This window comes from Prionailurus bengalensis, chromosome E3 (assembly GCF_016509475.1).
Source record: "Prionailurus bengalensis isolate Pbe53 chromosome E3, Fcat_Pben_1.1_paternal_pri, whole genome shotgun sequence".
Taxonomy (NCBI): Eukaryota; Metazoa; Chordata; class Mammalia; order Carnivora; family Felidae; genus Prionailurus; species Prionailurus bengalensis.
In genome coordinates, this window is record NC_057357.1 from 34,300,575 (window position 1) to 34,324,253 (window position 23,679).

Below are 23,679 nucleotides of genomic sequence, written 5' to 3' on the forward strand. Positions count from 1 at the left end.
GCCTATTTATTCACCTGCGCTGCCTCGGTTACCATAAAAAAGCTGAGACGCTACTCACCAGTCTGTGCTGATTTGAGGGGAACAGGTTAAATGCCACACGAAGAGGTTTTGGGGTCAGTTCTGAGGGACTTAACTTTTCTGGTTTGGACTACAATGAGAAAATAAGTTCTCCCACATAGGGTATTGGGCACGTACAACACAGCTCGGTTAAGGGTGGAGAGTAATCCTACTACTACTACTGACCACAGGCACTGGTGGTACGCGTCGCCCCCGGCTCTGTCCCAGACCCTGTTCTAAGCAGCCTGGTCAGCTACACGCCCAAGGTCACACGGCCGCACCGAGGGCCCCAGGGTATGGGGAGGAAGCGGGGTAAGGCCCCTGCGCTGGGCCGGGCTCGGGGCTCTCACCCTCCAGGGTCGGGGTACCGGGGGGCCCGCCCCGGCGCGTCCCGGGACTCAGGGGCAGGCACCCGGGGCCGGGCGGCGCGGGAGGCACGGGGGGCGCGGTGCGACGCGGGCTGGTGCGGGAGCGGGAGCGGGAGCCGGAGCCGGAGCCGCAGCCGGCGGGCGGGCCGAGGCGGCTGCGGCGGCAGCGGCGGGCGGGCCGCTCTCTGCTCCGCCTCCCCTGCTCCGCCCTCCGCTCCCGCTCCGCCCTCCTGCTCGGCGCCCTCCCGCCCGCCCGCCCGCCCGCTCGCTCCCTGCGCCGCCCGCCCGCTCTCCGCTCGCTCGCTCGCTCGCTCTCGGGCCCCCCATGCGGATGTGACATTTCACGCCGCCGCCATTTTGAGAGCGAGCCGAGCCGAGCCGCCGGGCGCCGCGTCCGCTGCCGGAGCCCCGACGACGACGCCGAGGAGGCGGAGGCCGCAGCGCCCCGAGCGCGGCCGGCCAGTCGCCCGCCCGCGCCGCCGCCGCTCCCGCCGGCCCCAGGCCCCGCAGGCCCGCCGCGGCCGGCCAGGCCTCCCGCCCGCCGCGCCCGGCCCGAGGCGGGGCTGACTCCGCGGCCCCCGCCCGGCCGCCCTCCGCCCCCGGCCGGCCCGCGGCCCCGCAGCCCCGGCCCCGGCCCCGGCGGCGGGAGGCGGGCCCCGCGGCGGCGGCGGCGGCGGCGGCGGCCGCAGCGAGCGACGAGGCCGCCCGGCCCGGCCCGCCGGCCGCCCGCCCGCCTCGGCGCCGAGATTGGGCGAATCGCGAGCAAGTACGTGCGCGTCTCCCTGCCGCCGCCGCCGCCGCCGCCGCCGCCGCCCGCCGCGGGCCGCCCCGGGGCCGCCGCCGCCGCCGACGACGCGCGGGAGGAGGAGGAGGAGGCCGCCCCGCCGCCGCCGCCGCCGCCGCCGCCCCGGCTCGCCGCCGCCGCCGCCCGCCCGCCGGGCCCGCAGCCCGGGCTCCCGGCCGCAGGCGAGGCCCAGGCCGCGGCCGACATGAACCACCAGCAGCAGCAGCAGCAGCAGCAGAAAGCGGGCGAGCAGCAGCTGAGCGAGCCCGAGGACATGGAGATGGAAGGTGAGGCCCGCGGACCGGCCGCGGCGGGGCCGGGGGGCGCCTTCCATTGTGGCCGGGGGGAGCCGCGGGAGCCACGCGAGGGGCTCGCCATCTTTAAGCAGGCCCCGGCGGCCGCGGGCCTGGGCCTGGGCCGGGCGAGGCTGCACCGTCATGCCGGGCCCGCGCGCGCTGGGGGCGGCCGGCGGCCCCCTGCCCGGCTCATTGTCCGGGGCGCCTTCCGGCACAAAGCGCCGGATCCCGTGCTTGTGAATGAGGGCGCCCTGGCCGCCCGAGGGACGCAGGCGTGCTCCGGGCTTCTGGCGGCCGTCGGGTCGGGAGCCGGGCTCCGGGCGGGGGGGGGGGAGGGGGAGGTGGGGTGTGGGTGGGGGCGGGCCGTGCCCCGTGGCGGGCGTCCCCGGGATCTGCCTCGCCTGGCCGGGTTCCGGCCGGCGAGCTTGGGGAGCGCTCGCCCTCCGTGGACGCGGGGCTCGCCCGCACCTGCTCGTGTGCGCTCCCCCGGAGCGCCCACCAGGGCTGCGAGGCGTTTCCCCGGATCCCTTTAAAACGGCACTTCCTAGCGTTGGGCTTCATTTTGGAGCAACACCTGCAAGGAAGGCACATGTTCTCCGCCTTGGGACTGGCCCCGAGTTCTGAGCCGGACGCTCTCTGTTTCTACTTACCTGTTTGGGCGGGGGGCGGGGAGGGGAGAGTTGGGTTACCCGACTGTGTGCGGTGCAGTCAGCATCCGGCCAGGTGTGTGTTTGCAACTGCGCGAAAGCCCCGCCGCACATGGCTACCTACAGCCGAATCAATCCTGACTCCAAAAGTAACTTAATTTTCTGCCCTTCTGGCAGCAGTTTCCTCAGGTACTTCCAGATACGGGGTCTTGGTTATAAAGGTTTGATGTCAAGAGTCTTTGGTTTACATATTTCGGGCCAAGTTGGCCATTGGAAGGCATCTTTTAGTTCTCGTGGCCCCAAGTGTTTAAAAGAGCAAAGTCAAAGTAGTCTGGAAAAACAGCTTTTTTACCTGCCTTGAGGGGTCAGACCGGCAGGAGCCAAAAAAGGGGGTAGCTAAGTGAACTGGGCACTGAATGTTCTTAGTTTGCTTTTAGCCAGCGATCTCGGGTTGCATAAATGAATGGAACCTTGCTCAGGAAGCTGAGGCAAAGGACCACATTTGTCCTGTCGGGTGGCTACACGTGTGGGGCACTGCCTGCCACCCTGGTTGGTGGGAACACTTAACCATGACTGGTATTCCCCTGTGAATGACGTACTGCCAGTAATTGGATGTTCACTGAAAAAAATGGCTTGCCAGATTGCAAAAGGCAAAGTGGTGGAAATGCCTGCAGAAAGCACTTCCCAGTGGTACTTAACAATGGGCAGTCGTGGGGGACAGGAGAGCAGAGTCCGCGCCAAGGACCAGGCTATGTATTTCCTTTGGCTTCAGGAAGGCAGTAGCTTCATGAAGCTTTTGGCAGGGGTGATTAAACCAGCTAGTTGCAGGAATATGTTGCTGAGACAATTTTGGGTATTCCTTTTATGCCACATAACCAAACAGGTTGCTTTTCAGTCCCTCCCCCCCCTTTTTTTGAATAGCGCTCCATCAAGACAAAAATCCAACAGTGCTGGCATGCTGATTTCCCCTATATGTCGTTTTACCACTTTTCCAAGTGTTTTAAAATAGTAGTGAGAAGCAATAAAGGTGGACATCACTGAAGGACCTATTTCTGATACAGAACTGTCTTTGGGGAAATCGTCATGCCCCGAGTTCTGCGGGCTTTTCTGTAAGATTGGACAGTGTTGAAGGGTAGTGGAAAAATTTTCAGAAATCCACAGTTCCAAGAAATCCACACACTCCATGCTTGCAAGATGACTTCCTTTTCTCATGGAGTTTTATTTTCACATCAAAGTTTGTATTGGAAAGGTCACCCCTAAGATCATTAATCTGCGAATTTACTGGAATCTCAAAATTGGAGGGGAAGGTTGCGGTTATTAATGCTGATTTCTAAAACTTAAGAAAACTTGTTTCTTTTGAGTGGACCTCTGTCCCAAATTCATTATCCCGCCGATACCTTGCCTCTGTAGGACTTGGGATTGTCAATTCCCTGTGAGCACCCACAGGTGTGTGGTTCACAAAGCTGCCTATCAGCCTTTATTAAGCTTCCCACTCCTGAAATGTGCTGGCTTTAAATATTGTAGTTTAGGATCAGGAAGAGGGGAAGAATCCTTCCTACTAAAAAGCCAGCAGGGTGGGATTTAGTGACAATCAACTCCATTTGGCTTCACGTGCCAGATTATGCTAGTACCTTGAACCTGCCCTGAGTCCATTAGAACTGGCAGCTGGTAGCAGTTAGGGTTCTGATCAGCTTGAGGAAGGGAAGGCTTTGTCAATGAGGAGCATCCTACCTGCCCCTCCTGGGCAGGGCCGTTTCGGAGGAGCTTGGGAGACTGGTTAGGTCGGTTGTTCTTTCCTATCAGTAGGTCAGTGTTAGTTTGCTCTCCTTCTCACTCCACTTCTCCGGGATTGCATTTGCTTTTGACGGAACTTTGCTTGGTCCTTGCGTATCTGCTGTAGAGTAACAATGCTCACGCTTTGTTATTTTAAAAATGACTTGTTCTGAGCAATTGCTAAAGTTACAAAGGGTGAAGGGCAGAGAGGGAAGAGACGAGGGACAGGATGGCAGTTCATGGGGTCGGACCCCATGCCTCCTCTAGGTCCTGAAGCAGTTGATCACACGTTTCAAGTGGGGAGGCACATGCGGTGGTGGTGGTGGTGGTGTTATTCGCTCTGGCCAGGAAGGAATTCACTTAGCAGTTTATTCCTTGTCTAACTCAGAGGAGGTGCGGGCCGAGGGGCTGAAGGAGCGACTTGTGCAGGCCTCTGCCCTCTGAGTACTTGGAGCGGTGATCATTTGGTCAGTGCTGTGCCCTGTCCAGTCAACAGGAAGTTTTCCCAAGGCCCTTGCTTCTGCTGCATAGACGGGCCAGCACAAATGTAAATACCCTGATGTTTGTTCCTTGCTTCTTCGGCCCCTGTGAGCAATCTCCGTTGCAGAGTGTGATCTCTTAGACTGTTGGGGACAGACAGTTTTGTTTGACCTCGGTACAACACTCAGACCACTGCCGTTGGGACACCAAGCTGGGAGCAAATCAATGAGTCATCTGCAGTTTGCAAAGAATTGATCATTGACTTCTGTGTTTTTGGTTGGGAAGAGGCAGCCCTGGTGGATTTCTTTTTCTTTCAAACTTTCGTGGGGAGGTGGAGTTTCGAGTTACCCTTGTGCTAAGGCAGGCTTGGGAGTGAAAGGGAGTTTCCTTGCACACACGCACCCAGATAAACCAAACTGGGCACATTTTATTCTGTCTAAAACGCAAGTTGCCTTTTCAGATAGCCCTGTAACAAGACAAAAATCACGGGAATCCCTATTTTTCTCACGTGTTAGCCTTGGTTGGTAAAAGAACTGCGAAGCTACAAGATGAAAGTCAACTTAGAGAACCCAGAAGAAATGCAGAAAAAAATTAGGCCAAACCTGGAAATGTCTGACTCTGAGCCTGGCAGGTTTTGGTAGGATTGGAAGTTACTCCCCACAGGCATCAACCCTCTCGATTTTCTCAGGCTGCTGATTTTGATGATCTGGGAACAAATAAAAGATTGCTAACAGCAAATATGGGAAGAAAGTGAGTACCTTCCTCCTTGATTTTTATTTTTATTTTTTTGCAGTCAGCTTGGTGGAAAGGGAGAAAGGGGCCGCTGAGTTCCAGCTCCTCGTGGTGCGGCAGTATGGTGGCTTGAGCACAGGCTTTGGGCCAGGCCTGAGTTTGAGTGTGGACTTTGCCATTTAATTGTGTGACAAGAGCACAAAGCTCTTGTAAAGTACCGTGCAGAGAACTGGGAGTGTGGATGTTCAATTCGTGGGGTTCCTGGGACAGTGGAGCCTTGCACGGGAGGAAGCGATCCACTTAGGACCAGAGCATGGCATGCACAGGTAGGGCAGGTTGTGATTTTCCGTGGTGTGCAGAAATGTTCTACAGTGATTATGTCCTAGTGTGGACTAGGAAGAAAACAGGACCAGCCTCAATCTAAGCAGCATTATGGAATTCTGGGCTTGAGATGCCTAAAGAGGTACTTAAGATTAATGGTTTAATATTTTAAGAAACATCTGTGGATGACGGAGGACACGAGTGGACTTGGCGCTGAGACACGGGCACTGAAGTGTGCTCAGCTCAGTAGCCCTGTGATAAAGAGTATTCCTGTTCTGGGAAAAGTTTTAGAGCATGTAATGAGGATTTGAGGTTGAGAATCAGGTCACCCAGTCTCCACACTTCGGGAGTTGGCCTTGAATTCTTCTCTCTGGATCCCCACATCCTGTTACCAAGCCCTTTGGTTTCAGCCACCACCCTAAATGAGGCCCCTGTTGCCTCATGCTGGGACTTTGCAATAGCCTTCTTGCTGATGTCTGCTTCCATCCCTCCCGAACCTCACACGGCTCGTGCAGCTCTTTGAAAGTAGACTGCCCGCAGGACCGCTTGGCCCCTTCACCGCCCTGCTTTAGGGGGGCGCAGGTGTGCTGTATGTGGGGAGTCACACAGTCCCGTGTAGGCCATCAGAGTCCTCAGGATTGGCCTTGGCCTTCTTTGTGCTTTGGGGTCCGAACACACACAGGCTGGTGCTTCCTGGGGTGCAGCCCCGGCTTTGGGGCCTTGCATAGACACTGATGGCTTCTCTTTTGAGAATGCACACAGGATGGATACCCCAGGACAGTGGTTCAAAACCTGTTCCCATGTCACCTTCTCCCTAAACCTTTCTGGTTGCCACGGCTGTTTGGCTTGCCCTGGAGTCCTGTAGACCGTGGTTGTCCCTCGCGTACCCCTCTCTTCCTCAGTGTTGGGTTGTTAGTGTGGAAGGTGACCATCTCCTGTTCTTTTTTTTTGTTGTTTTGTTGTTCAGTGTACTTGTGGGGGATATTCATTCAGGAAAAAGCAATTCTAAGGCTAAATGGTACAACAGGAGGTGGCTGGCTGGCAAGGTGGTGTGTGAAAGAGAAAGCCGAAGCCATAAACTGATGTTGCTTTGATAGCTGCTAATTCAGTTTTATTGCTTTTAACGTAAGTTGCTTCAGATGGCATTTTTGATCCTTTTGGAAGGAGGAGCTCATTTCTGTTTTCCAGACCAGGGTGTTGACGGGTCCATATAAATTACTGATGGTTTCTTCTGAGTATTTTAAAATTTGGTTTTGTTACTCTTCTGGTTTTTTGGATGAGTAGTATGTAGCCTGAGTCTTTTTGTTTGATTTCCAAGGCAAAGGGATCTTACTCTGGAGACAAAAGAGTTGTAACGAGGCACTTCTTGACACGTACCGTGACAGAGTTGACTGTTCAATGTCACCTGCTTCGTGAACTTGTCCTGAACTTACTTGGACTTAAGAAAGTTGGAGGAAGCAGGATTTTAAGTGTCACGCGTAGGCAGGAAAGTCAGTTATGCCATTTTTCTAGTAAGTTAACACATGCCTTGGCTAATGAGAAGTCAGACGTGTTGAAATTCTCTTGAAGAGAAGCAGGCCTACTTCTGAGGGTTGGTGAATTAGAACTTGGAAGCTGGGAATGGGGGTAATGAGAGAGTCAGGAAATACACGGACCTGGGCAAGAGCTGAATGCTTCCAGAACATGGGGACGATAGGGCTAAGTGGGAGTCGAGCAGGAGACGGGGGAGGGAGAGCTCGAGGGCTGCACCCTGAGAAGTGGTGGCACGGCATGTTGTTGGGGTGGCAAGAGCTGGGGTTGGAAGGCCTCCGGGGGTAACGGGGAGCACGGTGCTCCTCGCCCCGCCCGGTGGGCCCTCCCTGGCCCCTGTGCTGCTTGTCACCAGCTCAGTTCTTAGGCCAGCCTGGAGGTGTGGAGACTGCGCAGGTCACCGCTGCTAATGTGGACACACATGCCCAGGGGGGCCCGTGTCCTTTGGAAGAGAACAGGTTACCTGCCTGAGGGAGCTCTAGTCCACTGTTTGCCACGTGAGTGGTCAGTCTGAGTCTCAGGGTGGCGGTCGATCCTTTTTTTTTTTTTGGTCGGGTGTGGGGGAGAGGGTCATTGAGAGTCTGAAAGCTGGGGAGGAGGAGGTTCCCTTGTGTGACCACAGCGGTTCTGTGTGATTCTCCTGCCTGGCATAGAGTATTCAAAGCCTAGGTCCTCCGGTTTTGATTCCGTGCCAGTGACTAAATTGGTTTTCCTGACATCCTGATACTGGTAGGGCTCTTGTATCGTGTGCCAGCCCTTAGCATATCCACCTGGGGAAGGCCTTGCTCTCACAATAAGTTGCTAAACTGGCCTCTGGTATGAGTTTACGAGAGTGGCCTGTCTTGTAGAGTGTGATACACTCCAGGGCGTAGCCACAGGTGTCTGGGTGGAACTAAAACTTCTCTTGGCCACCCCTCCTGCCACCCGATTCATAGTACTTTCAGAAGGAGTTGATGGGGGATTATTCCGAGGGAGACCCTGTCCAGTGGCTCTAATGTGTTGGCTGAGCAAACCCCATCACTGCGGGGTCCCTTATAAAAGGACTTATGGGCCCCGTACCTGGAGTTGGAAGTATGTTTCATCAATGCGACTTTCAGGAATAGGTTCTGTTTCAAGGCTCTTAATTGACCCTGTGCAGTGGCTGTCTTAAAACGAATGCGTGTAACAGTTCTTAACTGTCGGTGTGGTTATGCAGCCTAGCTTCTCTTAGTGTTGGGTGGGTGATTTTGAAGTGCCTGCTTCTTGCATTCGGTGGTTTAGATCACCGTGGGGGAGACATTATTCAGTCAAAGAAACTGTATGTGAAGTGGTTAAAAACATTCCTCAGTCCATAGTGCTGTTTTGTCTCCATCATGGACATTTACAAGAATTGTCCCCAAAGATTCTCAGCCTTTCTCTCTTCTATGCTGAGTGTGTAAGGATTAAGAGGATGCACAAATCGGGTGGAAAAACCTGACTCGCAGAATGCCCTCAGAAGCAGCTGGTGGGGGCGTGGGTTGCTGTGGCCCCTTTGTGAGCCCCAGCCTTTGGGCTGACTCTCCCACTCGAGACTGTGAGTGGTAGTGGCGTCGCTTGTCCTGGGTTGGACTGGAGTGGGGTGCTGTCCTAGCCAGGATTCCTCATTTCTCCGAAGCACTCCAGGTCTCCTGCCGGTTCTGATGAGAACAAACTGAGATCAGGTTCCTTCTTAGGCCCATCTTTCTCCAGAAATCCACTTGTTTTCATGTGGGGGGGAGGAGGAAATGCCACATGTCTGACTTTGCCTTAGGTCATGATCTCGAAGTTTGTGGTTTCGAGCCCCCCATCAGACTCTGTACTGACAGCGTGGAGCCTGGAGCCTGCTTCAGATTCTGTGTCTCCCTCTCTCTCTGCCCCTCCTCCACTCGTGCTCTGCCTCTCTCAAAAATAAATATTAAAAAATTTAAAAGATTTAAATTAATCCTATTCCTTAACTGACTTGCCATATTAAAAAATGTTTTTACTAGCCACATTTCAAGTGATGAATAACCACATATGGCTGGTGGCCACCATGTTGGGCAGTGCAGGTACAGGGTACTTCTGGCAACGGCAGAAAGTGTTAGTGGCCAGTGCTGGCCTAAATGATCTGGTTGGATCCTTGGCTGGTGGTGTTTCTGGAAGCATTGGTATCACATTGAATGTTGGGAAACTTGCAGTGTGTTTTGGGAGAGCTCAGTTAAAATGAATAAAATAGTTCTTGGGCAAACCCTATAGAGCTAGCTTCTCCAGTTATTTGTGGTGAAGAACCAGGTTTTTTCTTTAATTTCTAGTCCACTGTGGACATTCTAGACTGTATTTTGTAGAAATACAGTGCCAACAAACGATGTAAGTGAAATACCAGTAAACCTACAAAATACAAGCCCAAGTTTATTATTAATTCAACAAATGTACAGCTGTTGAAATCAGTGATTAGAACAAACATACATCCTAAGAAAGAAAATTACAGAAACCATTTGTGTTCATTGAAAGTGTGTGTCTAGGGATGCCTGGGTGGCTCAGTCGGTTAAGCGTCCAACTTCAGCTCAGGTCACGATCTCGCGGTCCGTGAGTTCGAGCCCCGCGTCAGGCTCTGGGCTGATGGCTCAGAGCCTGGAGCCTGCTTCCAATTCTGTGTCTCCCTCTCTCTCTGCCCCTCCCCCATTCAATCGCTGTCTCTCTCTGTCCCCAAAATAAATAAACGTTAAAAAAAAAAAATTAAAAAAAAAAAAAAAAGAAAGTGTGTGTCTAGACCAAGAGTATAGAGAGACCCTATTACACTGGTAACTGCCGGTCGGTCCGCTCTGGTAACCAAACCCGACTTTGTGTGAAGTCGCAACCCCCACATCGAGAGCCTCCATGTGTAGTTCGTAAAGTAACAGATGATCTCGCTTCTGCTGCTCATGGGGGCTGATGTTTATCCCCAGTGTTTCTCTGTTTTGCTAATACTCCTGCGAATTCAGTGCTAGAGAGGTACACCGAGAATGGGGGAGATTTTTAAAGTGATTTTCTAGAATTTCTCTGTGGACAGCTTCAGCTGTATCTTATAAGCTCAGAGCTAAGTTCTCTTTTGTTCAAAGAAGTGGATTGCGGATCATACCTACTTTGGGGTTGCAGTTAACAAATGAACTCTGAAGTCTCGCAGGGTATAATGTGGTCCGGTGTGACAGGCCCATGCTTGGGTGTTGTGGGAAAGTCACATCACTGGAAAGTTCCTACATTCGATCTTCATTGTGGTTAGGTGCACAGAGGGGCACCTGTTCGCCGACCCTGTGCAGGGCTTCTCGTTTTTAGCCCTGTCCTCTTTGTCTTCTTGTCTGGCTTCCAGAGGGACCAGGAATGGAGGCTTGCATTCTCGCGGCAGCAGAGGTGATCTGTTGTGGTTCTCACAGAGCCTGGTTAGCGGGGCTCCTGTGTACCAGACATGTCCTGCCTACGGAGGGCCGGAGTTCAGGTGCCAGGTGGACATGTGCACGGGAGGGCCTCCGTGAAGGGCTCCGAAGGGGTGGTGGACAGGAGGTGGCCGTGCCACATAGTAGGGACGGGACTGGCTCCCCTGGGAAGGGTGAGTCAGCAGAGGCTTTCCTGAGGGGGGCACACGACCGGTTTTGAGAAGCGGGGCGCTGTGCTGGAGTCGTCGGAGGCAGATGTCGAGTAGCACAACAGGGTTGGTCGGATCGGGACCTGTGCGTCTGTGTCCGTGGTTTAGGGTCTGTGGTAGGTGGAATAATGGTCCCCAGAGATGTCCCTGTCCTAATCCCCAGAGCCAGCAACTGTATTGCCTTACATTGCAAAGGTAAGTGTCCCTAATGGGGAGAGTATCCAGTGCTGCCCAGGTGGGCCTGGTGTAATCCTAAGGGTCCTGAGGTTGCCGTGTGGGTGGTGTGGGGTGGGAAGGCCTTGTTGGCTCTGAGGATGGAAAGGGGAGCCAAGGAATGGGGGAGGTCTCTGGAAGCTGGAAAAGGCAAAAAATAGATTTCTCGGGGTACCTGGGTGGCTCAGTAGGTTAAGTATCTGACTTCGGCCCAGGTCATGATCTCCCAGTCCCTGGATTCAAGCCCCGCATCGGGCTCTTTGCTGACAGCTCGGAGTCTGACTCCTGCTTCAGATTCTGTGTCTCCCTCTCTCTCTGCTGCTCTCACCCCTTCATGCTCTGTCTCTGAAAAATGAATAAACTTTAAGAAAAAAAGAGGGAAGAAAAAAATAGATTTCTCCTTTGGAGCCTGCAGAAGCTACACAGCCCTGCTAACACCTCGATTTCAGCCCAAGGAGCCCAGTGTTCAGACTTTTAATCTCCAGAACAAAGAATAAGGGTGTGTTGTTTAGGCCAGTAAGTTTATAGTAATAAGTTCCAGCAGCCATCTGAAAGTCATAGCGGATCCGGGGAGGTGGGTGAGGAGCAGGTGTGTGCCCGGTATTTGTAGCTGGCCTTGAACCTGTAGGGGGCTTTGGTGAAGCCCGATGAGTGCGAGGCTGCCCACCCTCACTGAGGACCCCTCACTCTGTTCTGGGCCACGTGATGTTCGGGCTCTCCGAGATGGCTGTATCATCACCCCTGCTTCAGCAGAACAAGACACCGAGTTACTCAGGGTCAGTAATGGGATTTGAACCCGTGCAGTCTAGCCTCACAGCCGATGGCGATTCGTCAAACCCAGTAGACCCCGTGGGTCGTAAAAGACGTGGTTACTGCTTCTTAGCTGAAACACCTTTGCTGCCTTCTCCCGCGTTCCTTCCCTCGCCAACCCTGAATGGTGTGCTGCAGTCGGTCTTCCTGGTTGAGCGTTTTTGTGTGGTTCACCACACGCTTTGAATATAGAAAGTAGCTCACTGCCAGAAGTGCTTGGGGTCACGTGTACAGTTCAGCAAGTGGATGTGTGGGTCAGGAAGATATAGAGCAGAATATTATGTGCTTTTAGGGCAGGTGCCTCCCTTCTTGCGAGAATAGAATTGAAGTAACTGAGTCAGGTATTCAGTAACTGTTACATACTGAGATCCCTAGCTGAAATGGATCATCCCTAAAGCAAACCATTTGGGACTCTGGGTATATGGAGAGATGAAAAGTTTAGAAGGTTTATTAGCAGGGGCTCAGGACGTAAACATACTGCATTTCAGAGTTTCTGATTCTGTGGAGCTGGGTACCAGAGCCCCAGATTCCTTTTCCTTTGTTTAATATTTTTTTGTTAAGCTAAAAAAAAAATTTTTTTTTAATGTTTTTATTTATTTTTGAGACAGAGACAGAGCATGGGCGAGAAAGGGGCAGAGAGAGAGGGACACAGAATCCGAAGCAGGCTCCAGGCTCTGAGCTGTCAGCACAGAGCCCGACGCGGGGCTCGAACCCACAAACTGTGAGATCATGACCTGAGCCGAAGTCAGACGCTCAACCGATTGAGCCACCCAGGCGCCCCCCCCTTTAATGTTTGTTTATTTTTGAGATAATGCCAGCAGAGAGAGGGGGAGGGGCAGAGAGAGAGGGAGACAGAGGGATCAGAAGAGGAGTCCGCGCTGACAGCAGCAAGCCCAATGTGGGGCTCAAACTCACAAACTGTGAGATGGTGACCTGAGCCGGTTGGACACTCAGTGGCTGAGCCACCCAGGCATCCCAGAGACCCAGATTCCTTAACAAGGTGGGTGCTGAAAGAAACGGGGTGACCTAAGAGGCCATCCTCCTTGCCTCATAGCCACCACCTAGCCGTGTGGCATTGCTTTTATGGCATATATTGAATATTTGGGGGGGGGGGCCCTCTTCCCCTGACAGGGAATACGAAGGGAGAAAAAAAAAATAGACACACACACACAGACACACACAATTTGTAGGCTTTGGGGAGCATGTTTAGTTTGGAAAGTGATGGCAGCAGTCAACATCTATAGAATAGTTTTAAGAAACCCTAACATGGCTTGATGCTAGTCTTTGCATCTTGGACACAGCCGTGCGCTCTCACCAACCATAGGTGGGCGCTGGTGGTCCTCTTGGTGGCTGGCTCCGCTCCAGTGCCGTGGGGTGATGTGAAAAGCACGGTCCCTGCCCCTTTAAGTCTTCAGGACAATTCACTTGGTTGTTAATTACCTTGGCGTGTATATGGGGAAGGGGAGAACTGGCACTGCAGATCTAAACGTTTTAGGGTCAGTAGTTCTTGGAAATCAGAGGCTCTTATTTAAAATCTAATTTCTATTTTGATGAAGTTAGGTCCAATCATTTTTTAAAATTGTTTCTTAATGTTTTATTTTTTTGAGAGAAAGAGAGAGACAGAGCCCGATCAGGGAATGGCCAGAGAGAGACAGAGACACAGAATCCAAAGCGGGACCAGGCTCTGGGCTGACATCAGGGAGCCTGATGCAGGGCTCAAACCCGTGAGCCGTGAGATCATGACTTGAGCTGAAATTGGATGCTTAACTGACCGAGCCACTCAGGCACCCTGGTCCGATCAATTATTTGAAGGTCTCTTGGTTTTCTTGAAGTACCCTTTTCATTTTGGGTGTGTTATCAGAAGCCGTTTGGTCGTATGATTGTGCGTTAGAGCAGAAAGTGTTTGTCATGCCCCTGCTCTACCGATGAAGAAACCAAGGCTCTGAGGGATGGAATGATTTCTAGATTCACACTGACCAGTGTTGTAGCCAGTATTCACTCATGACTGAGTGGATTTAGGCTAATAAAAATTAAGTAAAATTAAACATTCAGTCACTTAGTCTCACGAGCTGTTGTTCGAGGGCTTCATAGCCACCACATGTGGGTCGTGGCTTTGGTATTGGACAGCGCAGCTGTCTATGGAGAATCTCCATTAGCACAGAAATTTGATGGGCAGGGATGCTCTGGACCCAACCTGTGGACTGGATTTTAGCTCTGCTTCTCTAGTGCGCACTGCCTTGAACAGGATCATCTAGAAGAATGGGAAACCGAGCATTTTCTTCTGTCATTACTTAGGAAGAAGGTTCCCCAAACCGGCTCATCATAGTGCATACCTGCTGGTAATCTTGGAATCACTGCTCAGGCACTGGGGATAGGGGTGGTTTCTCAAAGATGAAGAGGTGATAAGATGTCTTTGCTTAAGGAAAGTCAGCAGGATGTAGATAGGTCCCGTGAGCACAGAATTCGTGCAGGATACAAAGTGATGAATGCCACAAGAGGTGAGGAGATAAGGCTCTGGAGGTGGAGAAGAGAAAGATTAAGTTGGCTGTGGAGGAAGCAGTGAGGTCTGGTGCAGTGGTGTGGAGAGTGGGATAGGAGGGCTGGCTGGGTGGTTAGGGTTTGAGTTCCAGGGAATTTGAGGTGAGAGCCAGAGGCAAGGCTTCCAGTAGGTGAAAATAGAGGCATCTTTGTATTTCCCGATATGTTCTTTGTGGTATAATTAACACGCTGCGTGGTGTTCTTTCCTTTTCTCCCCATCAGACTTTGAGATCAGGGGAGTAGGGAAGAGTCTGGGTCATTTGCTGTGCCTCCACAGTTTCTCTCCCACGTAGTACAAATAATCAGGTGCACTGCATTTTTGTATTTTAGTTTCAATCAGATGGGAACACGCCACAGTATTTGCTCTTAATTTTACCTGCTTTGGTAACAGTTAATGGAGGATTAGATTTGCACCTACCCTTTTGTAAGTCTTTTTGATAAAATGTGTTAGTCACCATGATTTGAAAACAATTTTGTTTGTTTATTTTTGAGAGAGACAGAGCAGTAGCAGGGGAGGGGCAGAGAGAGAGGGAGACACAGAATCTGAAGCAGGCTCCAGGCTCCAAGCTGTCAGCACAGAGCCCGACTCGAACTCACAAACCGCGAGATCATGACCTGAGCTTAAGTCAGATGCTTAACCGATTGAGCCACCCAGGTGCCCCTAGTTAAGTTTTTTTAATGTTTTTTATTTTTGAGAGAGCAAGAGACCGAGTTGTGCGCAGGGGAGGTACAGAGAGAGAAGGAGACACAATCTGAAGCAGCCTCCAGGCTCTGAGCGGTCATCGCAGAGCCCAATGTGGGGCTCGAACTCACAAACTCATGACCTGAGCCAAAGTTGGACACCCGTCTGATGTAGCCACTCAGGCACCCCCAAATTTCGAACATTTTCGTTACTCCGAAACGAAATCCTGTACTCATTAGGGACACTCCCCATCTCCCTACAGCCTAGGCAGCTGTCCAGCTCCTCTTTTTCAGATTTGCCCCTTCCGGGCCTTTGGTATAAATGGGATCCTGCATTGTGTGTGGTCTTTTGTGTCCAGCTTCTTGCACTGAGTATCTCATCTTCAAGGCTTCTTCATGTTGTAGATGCGCCAGTGTTCCATCGAATGGGATCTCACCGTGATTTCTGTTGGAGCAAGAGGATGTGCGGGCTCCCACGATTCTGTCATCTGTAGTAGGTTTTATTTGATACGTTAAAAATTTTTTTTTCCTTTTAGGGTTTGGTTATTTTCCAGCGAGCGAGAGAGACAGAATACGAGTGGGGAGGGGCAGAAAAGGAGGGAGACCCAGAATCCCACGTGGGACTCTAACTCAGAGACCGTGAGATCATGACCTGAGCCGAATTTGGACACTTAACTGAGCCGCCCAGGCGCCCCTTATTCAGTATGTTTTAAGGGGACTTGGAACCTTTCTGTGGCTGTGTATGTGCTTCACTACTAAATGAATGAACCGGGTGGCGCAGGGTGGGGCTCTCGGTGTCATTTGAGGGTTCAGTCAGAGCAGCAGCGGAGATGAGGGGTTGGTTAGATTTTACCATGCACAACTGTGGGCGCCGCTGACCATCTGGTGACAAGGGATCTGGTGCTCGTGTCCATCGGTGTGGGGTCTGCGGGGAGTTGAATGGGAAGCAGGGTGAGTGAGGCCGAGCTGGAACCGCACCCCTGTGGGCCTCTCACCGCTTCCAGCTGCCGCTTCCAGGTGCCCTTCCCGAAGGGCCCCGAAGGCCGAGAAACCCCCAGGCATAAAGGAATGTGGGCTCCTTGACTGCTGCCTTCCAGGTTGCGGGCATGGTGGCTCCCAGGTGGGAGCTCTGCAGAGTAGAGTAGGGCTTGTGATTCCAGTTTTGCTATCCCCGCACAGCGCACATCCCCACTCGGTCTGGTCTTTGGACTCAAACGTTTTTTGCTGTCAGGATCCTGTTACGCTTTTTAAAGAGATGAAAACCCCCAAGAGCTTGAAGTAGGTGGGTTGTGTCTGTCATCGTTTGCCATATTAGAAACGAAACCTATGACCCGTCTTCGTTGCTCATTTAAGAATAACAAACCATTATGTGGCAACACGAATAATGTATGTTTTACAGGAAATAAATATTTTCCCAAACCAAATTTAATGACGAATGGCATTATTTTTACATTTTTACAAATGTCCTTATTGTCTGGCTTAATAGAAGGCAGCTGGGTTCTGTGCTCTCTCTGTTCTCTCAGCTTCTGCTTTCTGTCACTTGCTGCAGTGTATTGTGGCAGAAGCAGAAAAGCCAGGCTCACAGAGGCGTCTAGTTAATACAGGGGACAGTAGGTTAACAGCCTGTTCAGATAGTCAGTTCTTTGGTACCACACCCAGCTTTGGTAGCTTTTTTTTTTTTTAATTTTTTTTTTTTTTAACGTTTATGTATTTTTGAGACAGAGAGACAGAGCATGAACGGGGGAGGGTCAGAGAGAGGGAGACACAATCTGAAACAGGCTCCAGGCTCTGAGCTGTCAGCACAGAGCCCGATGTGGGGCTCGAACTCACGGACCGCAAGATCATGACCTGAGCCGAAGTCGGCCGCCCAACCGACTGAGCCACCCAGGCGCCCCTTTGGTAGCTTTTTAAAGTTGACTGCACTGTGCCAGTTCGAAACCCTGCAGATCGCTTTTCTGTTACATTAAAATTCACTGTTCTGTCTTGTACTTTGAATGGACCTGTTCTATGCCATTCGGTGCTCATTTGGAAAATATTGATTCACTGAGTTGTCCAGGTCTTGTAAACGTTGACACATTTTATTGTGCAGCTGCATTTTAAAGCCTCGAGCGTAGGGGTGCCTGGGTGGCTCAGTCAGTTAAGCGTCCGACTTCGGCTCGGGTTGTGATCTTGTGGTTCATGACTTTAAGCCCCGCGTCGGACTCTGTGCTGACAGCTCAGAGCCTGGAGCCTGCTTCAGACTCTGTCTCCCTCTCTGCCCTTCCCCTGCTCACACTCTGTCTCTGTTTCTCTCTCTCTCAAGGATAAACATTAAAAAGATTAAAAAAAAAAACAAACCAAAACATTGAGGGGGGTGCCCGGGTGGCTCAGTCAGTTGAGCATCGGACTTCTGCTCAGGTCATGATCTCGCTTGATGGGTTCAAGCCCCACGTTGGGCTGTGTGCTGATAGTCTGGAGCCTGCTTTGGATTCTGCGTCTCCCCCTCTCGCTGCCCCTCTCCCGCTCATGCTCTGTCTCTATTTCAAAAATAAATACATTAAAAAAAAAAATAAAACATTGAGTGTAAATGCATAAAATATCCCATTCATGTTTTATGCCCTTGTGCCTTGCTGTTACCTAATTGGGAACAGGGTTGTCCTTAGAGTTCTAGGAAGCTCATCGAGACAAAGAGGGCAGTGACTTTTTGTTGTGTATGAAAAGTCTTAATACTTTTCGGCGGAGTGGGTAAAGAAGGTTGGGTGGTAACTAGGGTGGCTGGGTGGCCGCTGTGTGCGTATGAGCTAATGCCATGGGGCAGGAGCAGGCAGGAGTGGGTGTCCCTGCCCCCCCCCCCCCCCCAGCCCCTCGCGCAATGTGGAAGCACCGTGACTGGGGAGTGGACTCCAGAACAGCTTTCCCCCTACTTAAAGGTGTATACAAGATGATGCTGTTATGATCAACAACAGAGTTCGTGAGCGTTCAACGAGGGAGGGCTTAAGCCAAAAACAACTTGTGATTTTGATTATTTTCCTTCCTAGTCATAATGGCGACCATTCCACTTGTTAATATTTATTGTTTGTATCTCCCTCCCCCACTTTCTCCAGTTTCCAGTAGCTTGTGTGGAACGGAACTTGTGTGGAATTCTTGGGGAAATCAGTCTGGATTTAAACATTGCTCGTAAAACGGCACACCTTGTTAAATGTGCTTCAGTTTATTGGCACGTTGTTTGTGCGGGTTAGGAAACCAGTGTTTCGGTCGATACTTTCTTTCACTTCTGTTCTGACCTCCCGCTTCCCTGGTTCCTTGCCACCTGCAGCTCCCTCTCCCCCAAGAAGAATAAATTTTGATGCAAACATTCGTGTACTGCTTTGTCGAAGACCATCTGAAGGTCTTGGGGCAAAGAAGGTTCAGACTCTCCATCTTTTCTATAAAATCTTTTAGTTCTCTTTTCCCTAAGAGTTAAGAGATCTGAAACCATACATCAAGGGAGTATTTAAAGAGTCAGTAAATTATTTCTTCTCTCTGCCCTGCAGGTGATTTTTTTCCCTTTTGGTTTTTTAAGTTACTATAAAGTAAGATTGACTTGGGGAGGGGATTCTGCGAATTTAACAGCTGTATAGATTTGTGTCACCACTGCCACAGTCAACATGCACAATAGTTCACTCACTGCATGACCCCCCTCAAGTATTTCCTGTGCAGTCGCATCTTCCACCTGATGGGACCCCTGGCAACCACTGTTGTGTCCTCTGTCCCCTGTGGGTTTGTCATTTTGCAGATCTCATGTAAATGGGATCGCACAGCATGTAACCTTTTAGACTGGCTTCTTTCTTCAGGGTGTAGCATCTGGGTTCGGTGTGTCAGCGCTTCATTTCTTTTTATTGCCAAGCAGTCTTCCTTCCGGTGTATGGACGTACCACTGTTTATCCGTCCTCCCACTGCAGGACATCTGCATTGCCTCCAGTTATGTTTGGCAGTTATGAATGAAGACACTCTAAATATTAGTGGCAGGTTTTGTGTGGACATGAGTTTTCCTTTGTCTAGAGTAAGACGCAGAGTTGTTGGGCCATATGGCACAGTATGCTTAGCCTTACAGAAGCTCTTACCCAGACTGCTTGCCATCCTGCATCCCATGCCAGTGTACGAGAGAGCCAGCTGACCCACGTCCTTGTCGGCACTTGATATTGTCGGTGTTTTAGGTTTTAGTCATCCTAATGGCAGTAGTATCTCACTCTGTTTTTTTTTTTTTAATTTTTTTTTTAACGTTTATTTATTATTGAGAGACAGAGAGACACAGAGCGTGAGCAGGGGAGGGGTAGAGAGAGGGGGAGACATAGAATCTGAAGTAGGCTCCAGGCTCTGCGCTGTCAGCACAGAGCCTGATGTGGGGCTCGAACTCACAAACTGCGAGATCATGACCTGAGCCGAAGTCGGTCGCTCAACCAACTGAGCCACCCAGGCGCCCCTCTCACTGTGGTTTTAATTTGCACACACCTAAGAGCTGACGGTCAAACAACTTTCCACGTGTTGATTTGCCATCCCTACACCCTGTTGGAAGTGTGTGTTCAAGTACGGGGTTGTTTTACTCCAGTCAAATGTTGAGAGCTCTTTGTGTATTTGGGACACAAGTCCTTTGTCAGAGAGGCAACTTGCACATGAATTTTCTCCTAATCCGTAGCTGTCTTTTCTCTTAATGGTATCTTTCTGGAGCAAAACTTAGTTTTAGTGAAGTCTTATTTGTTGAAATGTTCTTTTATGAATTCTTTGCCCCACGCTGTGTGTTTTCTTCTTAAAGCCTTACATTGTTAAATTTTATATTTGTATCTAAGGTCCATTATGAGTTAATTTTTGTGTAAGGTGTGGGTTGAGGTTCCTTGTTTTAGTCTGTGGACGTCCAGTTGTTCCTTTACCATTTGTTGTAAAGACTATCCCTTTTCCGTGGTCACCTTTCCCAAAAATAGTAACATTTGTGTGGGGGTCTGTTTCTGGACTCCCCACAGTTGCATGCATCTGTGTGCTCATCTCTTTGCTAATACAACACTATGATTCCTTTGCTTGTTGTGTTGATTACTGAAGCTTTAGAGTGAGTCGAATCAGGTGTAATTTCTCGGACTGTGTTCTTTCCAAAATGGTTTTATTGTCTGTATTCCTTTCATCTTTCCATGAAAACTTTTTGCTTGTCTGTAAGTATAAAAAAAATCCTTTTGGGATTTTGATTGAAATTGTGTTCAAACACAAAGACGGATTTATGGAAAACTGACATCTTGAGTAGGAGTCTTTCAGTCCATGAACATGGTATGCCTCCGGTTCTAATGACCTTACCTCTTGGAAGTCCAGTTTTCACAGGGGATGTTTCTTGTGCATAGCAGATGGTCAGGGTCTACACTGGTTTGTAGACTGAAGTGTCCCCCCTCCCCCCCACCTTTTTAAACAAAACCAGAATTCCTTCGTTATTCTCTGAGAAACTAGTCTTCCTCTCACAAATTTATTTATTTATTTAGTTTTTAGAGAGAGACAGAGCTGGGGAGGGGCAGAGAGTGAGGGACACAGAATCCCAAGCAGGCCCCATGCGGAGCTCAAAGTGATGAACCATGAGATCGTGACCTGAGCCAAAATTAAGAGATCCTTAACCAACTGAGCCAACCAGGCACCAGCCTCCACCCCCCACCCCCCAAATCAAACAATTTCTGTGGCCACTAGTGTTTTAAAAGGTCTTGGATTTGTCTGTTTATTGATAGCCCTGATGGGTCCCCTCAAAAGGAAGATGAGAAGAAGGAGTGGTGAATGGTGGTCGGCCTGCATCAATGTGTAAAAGAAATCAAACAATTTAGTCTTCTGTTCTAGGTTGCTGTTTTTTGCTTATTAATTTATTATTATTTTTTACATTTGCTCTGCACTCAACATGGGACTTAAATTAATGACCCCAAGATTAAGAGTCGCATGCTCAACCAACTGAGCCAGCCAGGTGCCCTTCTTAAGTTGCTGTTGGTGGTTTTATTCAAATAAATGAACCCATTTGAAATTGGTTGTGTTTGACTGCTTTTTAAAAGTTTTAATTAGCACAATCAAGAGTTTGCTCTCCCCGTGTCTGAACTCATCCTCAGCCCCTAGACTGCCTTCTTTGTAACCAGTTCTTCAGGAAAACCCACACATTTAAGTAGATGCTGCCATTCGCCACGGTGTAAAGAGAACTTTCAGGACTCCATTCCCTCCTGACTCCAGGTGTGCAACTAGTGTGTCATCTTTTTCCTTCTCTGGTGCGTTTTCTAAGGACTCTTGGACTGGTGTCCTGCCTTAGGAAGTATTTGGGTTGTACCTTTTGCACCATGGTTTGCTTTGCTGTGTGTGTGTGTGGGGGGGTGGTGCACGCGCCTCTTGTGTTTTTACTTTTGGATGAGGTAGTGCATATTCTCGGAACCGTTCAAATGACACGGAAGCCAGAAGGCAAGGAGAAAGTGCCCGATTCCGTGGAAGTAAACGTGCACATAGCGTATGGTGGGTCTTCTGTCCCAGGTAACACACACATAGCCTTACTCATTGTGTAAGGACATCCTGGTGACCCACTCGGTGATTCGTGTCTCTTGGTGGGCATCTCCCCTCGTGACTGTTTTACTTTCCTTAAAACTACATGAATGTAGAGTGGACTTCACACATGAGTCAGTTTTGTAGATCACTGAACATTTAAAATACCAAAATGTTGCATATTCATTTTAGAGGAATGCTGCAGGAAGCCGAACAGTTCCGCTCCAGCTGGTGTGGCTCAGTTGTTCACTGTGCACGCCATTGACCCTGCGTAGCCTCAGAGACCATTGTGATTTCTGGAACTGTTTTGTCCCCACACAGAATGGCCCGTTTCTGTTAAGATTTTGTCTCTGCCTTTTGCATCCAGCTTTATCGAGCTCTAATTCGCCCTGTAGGTCATTCATTCACTGCACACAGCTCAGTGGCTTTTAGTGTATTTATGGTTGTGCACCGTCACCACGGTCCGTTTGGGAAGATTCTGACACCACACAAGCCCCTGCACTCCTGAGCTGCGACCCCTCCAACCTCCCCATCTCCCCAGCTCCGGGCGAGCGCTGATCACCGTTCTGTAGATTTACCTGTTCTGGACACTTCATAAAAATAGAGCCATTAACTTCTCTGTAAAAAAATGGTGCTTCAGTGTGAAGCCTGTGCTTGTGGAGATCTTTGGACATGGATGCTAGTTTTCTTTGGAATGGGTTCCTAGGAATGACATTTGAGTAAAAGGGTATTTGGCATTTTGGTTTGAATAAATACAGCCTCTAAGTCGGATAGTTGACAGCCTTTTGACCCCACTCGTTTTGTGAGACCCACAGCATCAAGGGGGCATTTCCAGTATTTTTCACTGTTAAGCTGTTAGATGGAAATGGTATCATGTTAGTGAGGGAAGTCGAGCATGTTTATTAATCGTTTGTAGTTTATAGGAATTTCTCCTCTGTGGTAGTTGGATTGATTGTTGTTGATTTTTAGGAACTGTGTGTGTATTCTGGCTGTTAATCCTTTGGCCGTCGTGTGACGCAAATACTTCCTGCCTCTGTCCTGTGGCTTCCATGAGGCTGGGTCTCTGCTGGGCCTGCTGGGACTCACCTTTTCTTTCCCGCCGGTGGTCTGTGCTATACAAGTTAGTAGTTAGTGCCGCAACCCTAAGCTCTTCGGTGGTGCAGATCGCAGGCCCCTCTCCGCGCCAGCCAGTATGCACGCCGGCCGGCAGAATGTGGGACGTGACTGGCAGTTAGGGCCATCCTCTAGGGGAAAGGATGGTTTTTACATAATCACACTAACCTGGAGGTCCCAAACAAATATTTTTATTTAAGGTACACGAATTTATATGTGGCCGTCTTTGGGGCTTTTATTTTCATACTCCTAATTTAAATCAGGATTCAGAGCGTGAAGCTAACTGTCAGGTTTCAACACAGGGGGTCTGCACTGAACCTTCAGGCTCTGTGACTTACAAGCTGTGCGGGCACTGGCCTTGGCCCCTGCGGTGGCCCGCCAACGGCAGAGGACCAAAGCAGGCCCTGGTTAGTAGGCCAGGACCGTGATCTGGAAATGGGCTCCCAGCCAGCCTCATGGGGGATGGGTGTAGCCACATTGTGTATAAAATCAGAAAAGTAATGAAAGCAGAGCACTTTGGAGTGGTGGTATTGATTCGGCCATGGTTTCATTGTTAACGATACCTCCAGCCTGGCAGGCTAGCCCCAAGGGGCAAGCTAGTAAAAACCAGTAACAAAACAAAACCCCCTCTTCCGCATCCATCCTCGGTGGCTTGGCAGAGGAGCTTCTGACGGAAATAAGGAGCTCCTGACGGTCATGGGACCGACAGTCTCGACTCCACGGCAGCAGACCTGGCCTGAGCAGTGGGCTGAGCGGCAGGAACTGACAGCCTGCACAGCGGGGAACATGGGAGAAAGAAATTCAGAGTCCTTATCGGAGCCTTCAGGGCCCTCCATGGCCTTGGCCCTGCCCTCCTTCTCCGTGGCCCACTGCCCTTGACCCTGTTCGCTGAATCCAGAATAGTGTGCTTCTTTAGGATGTCTGACAGCCGGGCTCCTTTTCGTTCCGTGGTCTTTACCCACGTGTCATCCCTTCCTTCGAGGCTGATGGCCCCGCGGCTCCCCTGTACTCTGTTTCCCCCTCTGTTGGAATTCTTCCCTCTTGTCTGCTCCCGCAAGAAAGGAGCACCAGGAGACCGAGGTGGGGGTGGGGGGCTTATCTCTGTGCTCCCTCCAAGTCCCAACCCAGCACTTGGCACATATGAGATACTTGATAAGCAGGTTGGCTCACTGGGTGCTGGCTCCACCCAGCCCCCCCTGGAAATGGATGCCCTTACCTCTTGAGCTCTTCCCGCTCTTCCTGC

The 23,679-nt window shown here is 50.7% G+C and overlaps 1 protein-coding gene across 1 annotated transcript in view; it reads left to right on the top strand.

Moving 5' to 3' along the window:
* Nucleotides 1-1,358: 1,358 nt before the first annotated feature.
* USP7 (ubiquitin specific peptidase 7) overlaps nt 1,359-23,679 on the top strand; it is a 65,421-nt gene continuing 43,100 nt past the window's right edge. Inside the window, 1 exon segment of the mRNA XM_043560555.1 lies at nt 1,359-1,496. Coding sequence (XP_043416490.1) covers nt 1,415-1,496 — 82 coding nt within the window. The 5' untranslated portion in view covers nt 1,359-1,414.